Source organism: Phascolarctos cinereus, unplaced genomic scaffold (genome assembly GCF_003287225.1).
Source record: "Phascolarctos cinereus isolate Bilbo 61053 unplaced genomic scaffold, phaCin_HiC Scaffold_5;HRSCAF=322, whole genome shotgun sequence".
In the NCBI taxonomy this organism is placed as follows: domain Eukaryota; kingdom Metazoa; phylum Chordata; class Mammalia; order Diprotodontia; family Phascolarctidae; genus Phascolarctos; species Phascolarctos cinereus.
This window is the reverse complement of record NW_027555958.1, coordinates 391938241-391952994: the sequence shown is the minus strand read 5'-3', so window position 1 is coordinate 391952994 and position 14754 is coordinate 391938241. Positions and strand designations below refer to the sequence as shown.

Here is a 14754-nt window from a genome sequence, read left to right as displayed (position 1 = left end):
CTTTAAAAAAATGAGCTTTTATTTTCGGGAGGAACTTGATGTCATTAAAGTAGCTTTATAAGTTTTCAGTGGTATTCCATCCTACTCTCCTTTTCCTGTTCAAATGTAGGCCCAACTGGTTATGCAGCTGTACTGTCAATCTGCAAATATTTATTAAGTGCCTATGGTGGTCCATGCACTGTTTTCAGCTCTGTGGATACAGTTATCAAAAACAATCCTAATTTCCAAGAAACTTATATTCTGTCAGGGAGAGGAGTACCTGCCATATGTGAGGAACAGAGAGAAGGCCAATTTGCCTGGATCATAGGCACAGGAAGGAGAGTAATATTCAATAGTACGGGCCTTTAAGTAAGTTGTAAGTTGTGAAGGCCTTTAAAAACTAACCAGAACAGTATATTTTATGCCACTGAATTTGACTGAGTAGAATAAAGACTTTGTAAGATCTTTGTTTAAGGAAAAATACTTTGACAATAGGATTCAGTGGGACTGGTGAGAAACTTGAGGCAGGGATGCCAGTTTGAAGACCTTTGTAAGTCTTGGTGAAAGGTGATGAAGGACTGAACTAAAAATGAGTAGAGAAATAGCCAGGCTCTTTAGGTTGTCCGTCCAGATAGATCAATCTGGTCAGCATACTTTCTTCGTTCACTTGGTTATTCCTGTGTATGGAGGTAGATCTTCTGAGAGGCTCTGAAGTATTCTAGGACTTGATGAAATCAGCACACAATGTCATCCACAAAATTTCCTTCCAAATGCAAACAAGTGCCATCTTCTCCCTAAAGCTTTACCTGATTCCCCTCAGTTATTAGTATCTAACCCCTCAAAATTATCTTCTATATACGTTTTGTATAATCTACAGTTCCTTAAAAAAGCATCACCTATGATTAAATAACAGATTAACATTTCTTGTTTCTCTGTACTGTAAAGCAAGAGGTAAATCATATATTTGAAATATTTAAGTAATTTTTTTTAATTAGTAACAATGGTAAAATAGTTTTTAAGAACAAAAACAGATGAAGTTTAACAGAAACTAATTCAGTTAAAGACCATTAAAACCCAAAAAAGGAAGAATATTTATGGAAAATAACAGATTATAAAACATTATTTATGTCATTCTATCATTAGCAAATGAATTCAGCAGAAAGTGACAAAAATAAAGAACTAGAAGAAGTGGGTTGTAAATATTGAAGGGGGAATAAGAAAGCTCTTATAATTTTTTAAAATGTTCTTACATAAGGAATATAATTCTAAGCTTAATTGTTTAGGTTAGTAAAGTTTTAATACTTCCATCTCTGGTGTTTCCTGTAGCTGTGATGGTTTTGAGGTTTAACTCTCTAGAATTGTTAAAATTTGGTTTCAAATTAATGTATTTGTGTCTATGTACAATAGTAGACTCTGTGTGCCTGTGTTAAAAGTGCAAATGCCTTGAAGTAGATAGTAAAGACAAAGAGTTTTCTTTTGTTTCTAAATCTCACTCCCTTTGGCAGTATCTATCCAGTATAATCCAGCTGCTATGTAAGGAAACTAAATATTCTTAGAGGAATCAGAATATTGAATTTTATTTTGAACTACCATTTTTTATTTTGATTTTAGCATAGTTTGCTAAATTTGAATATTCTTCAGATACTGTAATGGAAAATCTAATTTTGTGGTGCTAGAATAAAAATATGTGAACTGCTGTGACTGACCTAATTGAGCACTGCATGTCCAAATATTTAACAATAAACCAAACCTTAAGACAGTGGTACTGAGCAGTTAGAACTTATTGTTTTTATCCTTATTAGTTTGTTATTCCTAAGTGATTAAGAGCTTGATGTTAAATTTGTAAATTATGTGTTAACTGAATATGGCCTTCATAGTCAAGTAGGAAAACTAGATTTAACAGACTTATTTTTTATTATTAAAATACTGTGTAAGTAATCTTTTAAAGGCAGATGTTTTTTCAAATTGCGTAGTTTTGTGACAAAATTAGTTTAAGAATATTCGTATTCTATTACTTAGTAGCCTTGACTTCAGCTAGCACAGTATCTGCATATGAATCAGGTATGGTGTTTTATGGGCTTTTTGTTTGTTTTTTGTTTTTTATTTGTTTGTTTTTCCAGCCAAAACACACTATGATTCACTGGAGTTAAAACTACATAATACCATACTTGTCAGTATTACTGATGCAAGTTACATGTTTTATTTTCTGAAAATTAAATCACCTGTTTCTCTGGTAAAATAACATTATATTATTTACTTTTTCTGGGGTATAATCTTAATTTATTCAAAAAGTCGTTGAGGACTTAAATACCTAATGTTTTGTGTCCTGCTCTGTCTTCTGCCAGTTTGCAACTGTGAATCTGTATTTCTCTCCTTTTATCTTAATTCAAGGTGTCTTTCTCCCCCCCCCTTTTTTTCTTTTGAAATCTTGGCAGAAGTTATGAGGTTTCTTTCTGACTTCAGTGAAGAAAGCAGGTTTTCCTCTCCAGTTAACACATCTTGTCAGCTCTTTTTTCTCTCTCTTTTTTTTTTTTTTTGGTGCTGATGCCTTTCTTCTCCTGGCTAGAGAATTTTTCACATAATATTTTCTAAATATTTTGAAAAATTCAATATTGAATGGTAATTATCAATTTGTTATTATCAAATATTGCTAATTCTGGGTCCATATCAGTTATATGTCTGTGGTCTTGGGGCAAATTATTTAACCTTTATTTTCTCTAAAATAAAAAGATTTAGATAAATAATCTCTAAGTTTCTTTCAAAATCTAAGATTCTATGATTCTCCATAGGCAGCACTTAATAGTTGTTAGTTTAGTGATTATTATGGTGATTATAACTCACATGTAAATGGCTCTTTAAAGTTCCCAAAATTCTTTTCCTGTAACTTCACTGAGATGTAGGTGATATGATTATTATTTTCCTAATTTAAATATGTGTACCTATAGAAGGTAAACAATATTGTTTAAGAGAACAACTCTGAAGACTTTTTTCAAGGACTTTTTTTTTCCCACTGTTAATAATCTGTATTTGTCTTAGAACAAAAATTTTTAACCTTTTTTGTGTCATGGGCCTTTGGCGGTCTGATGTAGCCTATGGATTTTATGTCCAAATATTAAGTGCTTAAAATAAAATACAGATTACAAAAGAAATAGTTATAATTTTGTTTTTGAGTTCATAGATCTCATTCTAAGAACTTTTAGTTTAGAATAGTAACATAGTAAATTAATAGGATAAAAAACTCTCTTGTCTAAAGTGATCATTTGGAATTTCCATTTTAAAAACTAAATCCTTTCATATTTTACCAGTGCCTTCATTCAAAGAGTAAAGAAAAATTTAATCTTTTTTTTTCAAGTTTCCTGAGAAAACCAGAAAAATTTTTGCCTTCCGCATCTCATTTTCTCTAATATTCTAGTATGAATGTTGAATTAGTTACTATTTCTGTCACTTTAGGTATGTGACCATTTAACCTCCTTGAGTCTTTGCTTTTTCATATGTAAAATAGGAACAATAATACCATGTTATTTACCTCACAGGATTAGGAAGCTCAGATAATATAGTGTATATAAAGCAGTTTGCATACTTCAGTGTGCTGTGTACATCTAAACTATTAAAGTTGTTTTTTTTTAAGGTCTTGGTCTACTTCTCTGCCTTATTAAAAAGTACCACTTTATGATATGTTCTTCATGATAATTTTTTATGTTGGTTTTCACAGCTGTGAGCATTTTCCGCTTATGGGACCCATTCAACTATCCAGAGATGTATTTTTTTTCCTGTCACACTCTTAGATCTTCACCACAAAAAAGGTCCAAAAAGTTGTGGGATATACACTGAGACATTTTGGCTAATTTATTCACTGCTATCTATCTGCCAAACATTGAATAGAATGCTATAATTATTTATCAGTAATGAGAGAAATATTATTTTTTAGACAAAATGACAAAACACAGCTACAGCTGGTTTCCAGTATGGAGCCGTTAGGGGGTGGTACTAGACATTGCCTTTAGACTTGACACAAGGACTAAAAATATTCCCAGTTTGCCTATTCCTTCATTAACGTCTGCTATTCCAAACAAACAAAAAAGAGACCCTAAAAACTTTGTTCTCTCTTTTTTTGTACTGATTTCCCTTTTCTTCTGACTCCTCTATCTCCAATCAGAATAAGTGTAATACTAGTGCAATTATTCAAGCTAATTGGTTCTTATTTGATGTAAGGGAATGAGATGAAAAGTTGAAATTATAAGAGCAAAGTATTTAGAGCTAGAAATTAAAAGTTTAGCCCCCTAGTTTTTAGATGAAGAAATTGAGGATCCCAGAGATTGTGTTGCCTGCCTTTGGGCACACAGCATAATAGCCAAAAATTCAAGTTCAGCATCATCTTATTTCAAATCAAATGTTGTATTGCACTATACTCCCCTCCCATCCACCTAGGTATTTCAAAATGAATTTCTCTTATTGCTTGCATCTTGTTTTTATATTTAGTCTACAGTTTCCATGAGGAAATCTCTCCCCTCTCCCACCCCCCAAAAAAATTATCCAAAAGTGTAATATAATGAGAACTTAAATCATCTGGTCCATCACCCTGATTTTGCAGATTAGAAAAGTGAGGCAAAAGAATTTAAGTGACTTGTCCCAAGTCACTGAGGTGTAAGGGGATCTGGCTCCAACTCCAATGTACTTTGCTTTGGGGTAAAGGGAAGGTGCTGCTAGAATGACTGTGGTAATAAACCTGTATTCTTACAGAATTTTAAGAGTTAATCTATCCCTTCATCAAGAGTGAAATATATTCTCTTCATACTCATTTTTGTTATCACTCATAACAAAACAGATGTCAAGTGACAGCGTGTTGTACCAAATGATGGCAATTTATCATGTAAATCGCTCACTTTTTAAAGAGGATACATAAGTTCATATAGTAGATTGAATAAATATTATTTTGGAATTATTATGATTCTAATACTCTAGAATAATTTTGTTAACAGGATTTTGGATACAGTGGGGCTGAAATATTGAAGTCTGATAGAAATGTTTATAGTAGTTTTGACTTGTTCACGTATATTTAAAACTCACTGAATTCTGCAAATTTTGAATTTTTGATAAATCAAGTATAGTAGGGCTAAAGTTTATATTTGTAGTCTCTGAAGAAATAGTTTCCTTAGCAAAATAATTGTGCAAATAAGATTATCTGGGGTATTTCTGTACTATTTGATGTAAGAGACCAATTATTTTTTAAAGTACCTCAAGCATTTTAGAAGCTTCTGTTTATATACTTTAAAAAAATATATTTGGCCTTTCTAACTGACTTTAAACCAAATGAGTCAGTTGTATCATTAGAATAGTAATCTGGTAGTGGCATTGCTCTGAAATAATTAAATTTGTTTTTCAAAAATATTTTCTATGTATCTTAAGGAGTAGAAGAAGAGGTCTTATGAATTGTTATAGAAGTGGCATAGTTAAGAAAAGAAATCAGTATGGTTTAGATCTATGTGAAAACCCCTTAGCAATGTCATAAGGATACCATAGCTCATAACTCATCTAAACCTTGATGTCTAAATATTTTCCTGTTTTCCTGTTTTGTTTGTATTATGAATTGAGAGGAGAAACTATCTTAACTAAATATAAAATATGTTGTACTTCTTCTCTGTCTTCATAAATCATGGTTTCAGTCCCATGATATGAATTCCATTGAAGGTGAAGTGTGATTCACCACCATGGAGCATGTAACATATCTAGTATCTTAGTCATTTTCCCTAAACATTTAAGAAGTATTTCATTAATTACGTTTGATTTTTAAGTTTACTTTTTTATACATACATGCATAAACATACATACACACACATTACTGGAGACTTATGGCAAATAAGGCATAATTTCTTATTTTTGGCTTGTATACATAAGAAGTGTTGTGGTATTAAAATCAAGGAAGTGTGTGATTAGAAAAGATAAACCAATTATTTAGCCAAACTGAGAGGTAACATATCTTGAATGATGCAGCGGTATATAGGAAATCTTAAAAGATTTAAAATACCTGTTTAACTGCCCATCGTGATGTAATAGAGTACTAGAGTTGTAGTTAAGAAAGAATTAGGTCCATATCTCATTTCTAGAATTCACTAGCTTGTGATCATAGACAAGGTACTTCACCTACCTAAGCCTCATCTGTAAAATAAAAATAGTAGATAACTGTCAGATCATAGATTGAGAATTGAAAAGGATCTCAGCTGGCTTTTCAGCTAACCCTGAGGAAATAAATGAGGCAGCTGAGCTCCACAAAATACATGTATGGAGAAACCCTGTGAAAATCCCCCCCTTTTTAAAAAAAACAAACATTTATTTTTAGTTTTCAACATTCACTTCCATAAGATTTTGAGTTTTAAATTTTCTCTCCCCCAACCCAAGACAGCATGCATTCTGATATAGCCTCTATTTATACGTTCATATTAAGCATATTTTCCCACTAGGCATAATGTAAAAAAGCAATTAGAACTGATGGGAAAAACCACGAGAATGAAGCAGTAAAACAAAACAAAGGAAAAGGAGGGCAACTAGTATGCTTCCATCTGCATTCAGACTCCATAGTTCTTTTTCTGGATGTGGGTAGCAATTTCCATTGTCAGCCTTTTTTTTGCAATTGGGGTTAAGTGACTTGCCCAGGGTCACACAGCTAGTAAGTATCAAGTGTTTGGTCTGAGGCCGGATTTGAACTAAGATCCTCCTAACTTCAGGTCTGGTGCTCTATCCACTGCACCACATAGCTGCCTGTTTCATGAGTCTTAATGGAGTATCTTGTTCAAGGAATAGCAAGGATGATATCACTGGATCAAGGTGGCCTGAGCCAGGTCACAAGCAATAATGCTATCATCAACCTGGAAAGTTCCTGAAGACTCTGGAGATTCCAGTGGAATTGTTTGTTATAAATGCTTGACTTGACTTTCTTAAAGAAAAAGCTTGTCCAGCAATACCTGAGTCTGATTTTGGAAGACTAGCATGGTGAATGATTACTTCCCCAGAAGCTGTTGCTGGAAATGGAACCCACAGACACTTGGTAGTCATGTGTTTCTGTTAAGTGAACTTCTGGCCCGAATTTCTGCCATGTTGCTTGTTCTTGCTGCTTATGATCATGTAAACTTTATTGGAGGCTCCTGACTAGCCCTGTCAGGAAGTAGGCAAGGGCAGACAATGCCTTATGACCTGGCTCAGGGGAAGGGGACACTATGCCACCAAACCCATTTGTACAAGGAGGATGGATACTCCACAGCAGCAGAAAAAAATGAGAATTCTTTGGCTTTCTCTAGATCTCTTTTAGTTCCCAACCTAAATGTTTCTGGCATCAAGAAATGCTTTATTTATTAAAGATGGATGTTTTTGCCCTTAGGGATTTTCATTCATTTAAATGTTTTTATGTTGGGATGTTTTGGAAGTTTTACTTTTATTTGTTTATTTTAAAGGAGGGTGCATCAGCTCGTAAGACTCAGACTCCAGCTGCACAGCCAGTACCAAGACCAGGTAAAATTATTTTAGAATGGTGCCTTATTTTAAAGCTAATATAGCGGTGAAAATTATGTTGAATGACTTGAAAAAGTTAAAAATTAAATACGTTGAAATTGTGTGCTAATGCACTTTATTCTTTGTTCTTAAGGTCACTTCAGGACACACAGAGAGATCTTAGAATTGTATCCTATCCTTGTGTTTTCATAGAAGCAATAGCACTTTTAAAAAAAAAAGAGGTGCTTATTGGACTATTTATATTCTTGTCTTGCTATATAAACCTCCGAAGTGAACAGTTGCTTTGTAATTTTTAAAAAGTTAGTTAATTTTCTTCATTTAATGCTTTGGTTAATATTATCACAAGTTAAACATAACTTTAAGCTTTCGTGACTTGATCCTTTAAAAAAAAGTCTTGCTAAGTGATGTGTGAACACATTTAAATAAGATACAGAATATGGTCAAAAGGTTTGTGGAATGACTTTTTTAAAAAATGATCCAGGCATAAATTTTTCAGAAAATGTTCTTCATTTTTGAGCACAAAAAAAGTATTTAGGCAGAAATGTTTCTTATGTAGCTTTAATTTAAGTCCTATTTTCATAGTGTTAAACACTTTCTAAGTTATGTGTTTATGAAAAAAAATCCCACTAGAATTTAATAACTCTAATATATGATTTTGTCTCCTACTTTAAGTAACTACTTCCCAATCATGTGATATATGGAAGGCCATTGTTTCTGAATATTTAGCAAGGATAACCCTTTGTTCTACTCTTATAAAAATACTTTTTATCCCCTTGGTGCCTGCCAGATATTGAATATTTAAAATGTATTTAGACAGCAATAGTGCATTGAAATTTACTTGCAATTTTTGTGTAATTTTTAACGTAAGAATGTTATGCTTCTTATTCTGCTCATCTTATCAGGGTTTTTGAGAATAGGAATGAATGTACTTGATACAAAAATATGAAAGAAATAGAAATAGTCATTCAAAAATTCATATTTAAACTTTTGTGAATGTGCCTATGCTGCTAGGTTTACAGTATGTAACAGTTACTGTAACTGAGCATCATGAAAAGATCATATTGGATTGAATTTAGTGTCAATTATTACCTTTCATCAGGTTTAGCAAACAATTTTTTTTTTTTAGCATTTGCATAAAATAGTTGAATTTCAGGCTAGTATAATTCAGGACCTCTTTGAAGAAATTTTAAAATTGCTAGTCCAGTAATTCCAAACCTCTTTTCTGGCTCTAATCTATCCTGAGTGCACTAGGCACTAAGATTATGCAAAATTATTTTTATTTACGTTTTGAATGCTTTGACCATCTATCTACTTTCCTATAAATTGTCTTCTCTATCTACACTGTGTTAGCACTTATTTTCTCTAGTTTCTTTTTTCTGCTCATATTTGTTCCTTCATCCTTTTCAGTCTTTTATGTTCAGGTTTTCTTCTACCCTACATTTCTTAAATGGTACTCTTTGTGTTCTTTTCATTTTGGCTTATTCTCTATTTGATTTTGGAGGGTTGATTCTCTATTCTCATTGCAACTCTCATTCTTTTCTTTTTCAGCTTTTTTCCTTTCTGTTATTGCTCTTATACTCTACTTTGTCTTTATTTTCTATATTTGTTTTCCCCTGCTCTGCACCTGCCCCTACGGCTGTCTAGCCTGGTTTGTCACATATGATTTAATACCCTCGGGTCCTAAATATCAACAACATTCTCCTGGTTAGTGGACTTGCTTCCTTGACCATCCATTGAAATTTCCCTTTTCTCTTGCACCCCTATAATGTTGGTGTTAGTTGTACATGCTTGATCACTTTCTAGACTTCTGCCTTCTTCCTTATTCTTTAGCCCCACTGCTACTAGTGTCTTGCTTTTATAAATAACTCAGTTTAAGCTTTCACTGGTAAGAAAACAGAAGGTTCTAGGAGTTTTGAATTCAGAATGAGTTTCCCATAGAAATACTTATAAATGGTACTTACATTCTAAAGCATTATTTAGGGAGATTTTATGAATTAGGTAGACTTTTGCATGCTCCCCTGGGAACTCAATTGCTGTTAATAAAGCTGTGTCTTATAGGAAATTATATTATGAGTTCTATCAGCTGTCTAAAACAAACATTTTTGAAACATAGCACACATAAATTAGGCCTTATATTGGTAATACATCTACTCCTACTGACTTTATATGAAGTACATAAATATACGTGTGGCCCCCAGTTGTATATTATCTTGGGGCACCTTTAAACCCATGAGGTCTCAGTGTTGCATAGCCTTTTTTTTTTAAAGGAATTTGTTCCTCAAATATGTGTTCATGTACTTCACTTTGTATAAATGTGATCAGTTAATTCTGAGGATTAGGATTATTGAGATGAGACAATTAGTATCTGAAGTTGAACCTCTCCCATTTTCTTATTCTTTTCACATTAATTCATTATTTTTCTAGAATTTATGTACTGGAAAAGTTTGTAGTTGAGTGTTTTTCCTATACAAAATTATAGGCAATGGGTAGGTAGGGAAATAAGGATTTGACTTATGATTTAATTGGTGTAGGGAGCTCCTAATCAGTTCAGGTCAAAACCCTCTTTGCAATATAGAGTCAATCTTAGAGAGTTGTCTCGATTACTGAGAGGTTAAATGATTTGCCCAGGGTCACGTGCCACTATTTGTCAGATGCTAGAGTTGAACTCCAAGTCTTGAGCAGCAAAACCAGTGGGCGCCAACCATTGTGTCTGTCAGTATATACAAAATTCCCCACCCATTCCTCTGTAAAGAAGAGAAGTAGTTGAATTTTCTCCACTTTTCTCCAGCTCCAGACTTGGTCACTACAGTTATTATAGTGTCCAGTTTCTTTTTCTTTACAAAGTCACCTAGCTTTATGGTGAGTGAGGGGAAAGTGGTGGAAATTCCTTAGAAATTCCATGTTTGCCACGTATCAAGGATATTTTAAAATTTTATAAACTGATTGTGAGGTTCTTGTTGAAATGTGTCCATCAGTTTAGCCTTTTTAAGAGAGTGTTGAACCCACTTCTGTAAACTAATAAATTTGCAGTCCTTGCTAACTTCATCTCCAGAACTTGATAATCAAATGACATCTTTGTATTTTCAACTCACTGAAAACCTTGTGGAGAAAAAGAAAGGCTAAAAAACTGAGTTGTAGGGCATTAAACTACAGAGATCTTCCTCCTGATTGATACAAGTTGACCTCAACCTGTTAATTACTACTCTATTTGGGTCCAGTTATACAACCATTTGAAAATCTATCTTACTGAACTGTTGCATTGAAGTATTTACTGAAGCCCTTTTCTTCTTTACACAGAACCTAAATTTACTTTCTTAAATTCTATTCTCTAGAGCTAAGCAGAACAAATCTAATCTCTCTTTACTGTGCTTTTATGCAAGAACAGAATAATTTCTCCCTTTCATATACTCTATTCCTCATCAGAGCCTGGAAAACTTAGGTGGAGGCCTCGCCTCTGATAAAGACTGTTTGTGACCGCCGAGCAGGTCACTTACCCTCTCATTACCCTAGGCAACTCTCTAATATAAATTGTAGAAAAGAACCAGTACACACCAGTAGAGGGTGTTTTCTCATCTGGAGTTCCATATACCAGTGAAATCATAGGTTCAGCACCCATCTCAGACCCTCTTCCTTTTTGAATCCACACCATGTAACAAGTACTTTGCTAGTCACTGTGGGAGGAAGTGAAGACCCTCTCTTCTTACAAGGTCCTACACAAACATTTACCATTCCTTCCATAAAATCTTATACATGCCCTCCCTCTGGTAAAGGGGCCTGGCCTTACTCTAATTTCTCATAGCACTTACTCCATCACTTTCTGCTTTGTATTATGTTGTGTGTATGCCATTCTTTCTCCACAATCCTCTCATCTTCCCCATCTACTCCCAAGCAGCAAGTATTATCAATTTCTTATTTGCATCTCTGGCACCTAGTATTTTAATGTTACAGAATAAGTGCTTAATAAATAGTTGTGGAACTGAATTGACTACAGAGAGGTTTAAAATGTGAATTTGTAATATAGTTGAGTGAATTATACATATACATAAATTATGCTTCTGTATTGTATATAAGCAACTACAATGAATGAATGAAAACACATTTTTTTTAAAGGCAATTGGAGTTAAGTGACTTGCCCAGGGTCACACAGCTAGTAAGTGTCAAGTGTTTGGTTTGAGGCTACATTTGAACTCAGGTCCTCCTGACTTCAGGGCTGGTGCTCTATCCATTGCGCCACTTACCTGCCCTATGAAAACACATTTTAATAAGTGCTTACTACGTGCAAAGCTCTGTGCTCATCTGTGGAATACAGAAAGAAGAGGCAGTCCTTGCTCTTAAAGAATTCACATTTTGATCAGGTGAACACAACATATAGGTTTCAATGGCAAGGCCTTGAGGTCATTATGGAGGCATTAACTAAGGAGGTGATAATATATCTTCTTAAAGGTGATTTCCACTGTTAAACTGTAACCATTTATACTGTTGAACTATTTCACAGTTCCCTCGACTGCAGAAAACTCTTTTCTGGGCATTCAGTAATCGTGGTTATAGTGGGACAAATAATAAACCCTATACAAGTTTAGAAGACAGAGCAATCATTTACTGTTGGGTGGTATCATTTGAGCTAGCCTTTGAAAAATAGGTTGAGTAGGTACAGTGGGATGGGATTAAATTGAGAGGCAGTCATTTAACAAGCATTTATTAAGCACTTAACATGCATCCACTGCATCCTGGGCCATCTTCAGTTGTCTTGACTTTTGTCTTGCCACTGGACTTTGAGGGCTCAGGAAGAGAGAGTGAGGCTGATGAGGCTGATGACTCTGCACTCTGTCTCACTTTAATCCAGTTCCGTTAAAAGTCAAGACATATGATGTCATTGGTCCTCTTTGAAAATGAAGAATGAACAAAACTAAGTCATGTGCCAGGGACTGTGCTAAGCTCTGAGAATACAGGGAAAGGCCATATACCAGCTTTGCCCTTAGGGAACTTACATTCTAATGGGGGAGAGACAACATGCAAAAACAAAGAACAACAACAACAACTCTATATCTAAGATATACAGTGTAAATAGAAGGCAGTTTCAGAGGAAAGGTACTAGGAGCATGGGGGCAAGGAGGGAGTGACAAGAAAGACCACTGACTTTTAATTTAGGGTACTTGAATTCAGTTATTGCTTTTGTCACTATATGTGAATTTCCTCATCTATAAAATGAGAAGGTTGGACTAGACGGTATCTAGGATCCCTTTCACTTCTAAATCTGTGATACTATGAGTATGATTTTGAAGGGTAACATTCTAGAAGTTGAGTGTGTTACATGAGTAGAATAGTTGGAATAGAGCACAGGAAGTAATACCAGCAAGTTAGATTTATATGGCACTATATAAAACACATTTACATATTTTTGGTCATTTGATCATTATGGGAAGTCCTGTGAAGTAGTATAAATATTGTCATAACACAAAGGAAACAGATTTAAAAAATTGTTAAGTGATGACCCATGTTCACTCTGTGGTAGAATTAGGATTCAGGCATGTGTTTTCTCCCTCCCAGTCTAATCCACTTTTTCTGTAGGTTGGAGCCAGGTTATAGAATCATGCCAGAAAATGTGAACTTTATTCAGGAGGCATTAATTGGTGAACTAGTGATGGGTTCTGAGTAGGGAAATAATAAGATCAGAGTGTGTTCTTGAATAAAATTAATCTCATGGAAGAAGGCAAAATGAATTAGAGAGGGAAAAGAAACTGGAGGCTATTGAAATAATCAGGGCATGAGGTAATGAAGGCCTGAACTAGGTGAGAGCTAATGAACTAAGAAGGGATGGTTTCAATTTTCCGTTAATAGTGGATAGTTGATAAAGGAGGCTTACTTATACGTAATGTATATATATTTTTTCTTTTGACCAGTAATTTAAAATGCTTGAAACTAAATTTTTTGCCTTGATTACTAACAAATAACAAAATTGCCTAATCAGTTATTCTTAAGAGTTTTATCATCTAGCTACTGATTTAAGCATGCATTTCTTTTCTCCCTTCCATGTATTCTATAGTCTTGAAGGCTATTTCCCATAGAGTTGAGGATACCAAACATCTTTTATCTGTGGTTTTTTTTTAATGGTCTCTTTTATTTTGACGGGCTGGATGAAATACATCTTATTGTATACACCATATTAAAGACGTTGGCTAAACAGTTGCTTACGAACTTAATTCTTTTTCTGTTGATGTCCTTCCTACATGTGAAAGGGGCCAGAACTGAAATATTTCTATTAAAAAACTAATAATGTTGTGAAGCTTTTTATTCTGGATGAATTTTCAACAGAAAACCACATAAAATCATCTGTTATGTTTTAATAACTTTTGGCTAGAGGCTATACCTAGTACTTTGAGATTCTGATGTGTTTGTAGAGAAAAGAAATGATAATTTCTTAGCCCTTGAAGTGGAGCTTATGTTCTCTTCACTAGACCATTATTGTACTAGTCTCATTTTTGTGATTTTTCCAAATTTTTAGATCATCTTAATTTTTAAAAGTAATTCAGTTTTTGTAACATTCCGAATTCTGTGATTTCTTTTTATGTTATAGTTTCCCAAGCAAGACCACCTCCAAACCAGAAAAAAGGTAAGTACCTATATAGTTCTAAATGTTTTTCACCAAATAAATATGAGCACTATAGATAAATGGGTTTTCAGCCAAGGAAGAAAATTTATTTAATTAAATGATCATCTCAATTATTTTAAAACATTTTAAAATTCATTTTTAAAAGTTGAGTAAAACTGTACAGTATAGTGAGCACAACTAACAGCATATAACATTTTCTTACTCATTCATACTCTACCACTTCTTTGCTAGAACTAACAAAATATTGACCAATGCCTTTGATCCATGGTTATCTTTTAATATTGTATCCTGTTAAGTTGTTTAGTCACTCTACATTTATTCTAGTTCCACTTCACTTTCCATCACTTCATACAAGCCTTCTCTGAATTCTTCATTCATTTCAGTACAGTAATTCTCTACTGCATCCGTATGCCTCAGTTTGCCAGCTGTTCCCATTCATTGGGCCACCTCTTTTGTTTCTAGGTGTTTTTTTGCTTTGTTTACTAAGGGAAGTATGCCTGTGGATATTTTGGTATACATGCAACATTTTCTTCTGTCATTGACGTTATTGAGGCATATATACCTAGTAGCAGAATGAGTCAGAATATGAGCAGTTTAGTGACGCTTCTTGTATAACTACAAATTGATTTCAAGAATGGTTGGACTAGTTCTTAGTTCTATAT

The 14754-nt window shown here is 33.9% G+C and overlaps 1 protein-coding gene across 1 annotated transcript in view; it reads left to right on the top strand.

Annotated features, from left to right (window-relative positions):
• Window positions 1–14754, top strand: part of CDC73 (cell division cycle 73) — a 145207-nt gene that overhangs the window by 112196 nt on the left and 18257 nt on the right. The window contains exons 11-12 of the mRNA XM_020984445.2: window positions 7425–7482; window positions 14057–14092. Coding sequence (XP_020840104.1) covers window positions 7425–7482; window positions 14057–14092 — 94 coding nt within the window. The remainder of the gene's footprint in view (window positions 1–7424; window positions 7483–14056; window positions 14093–14754) is intronic.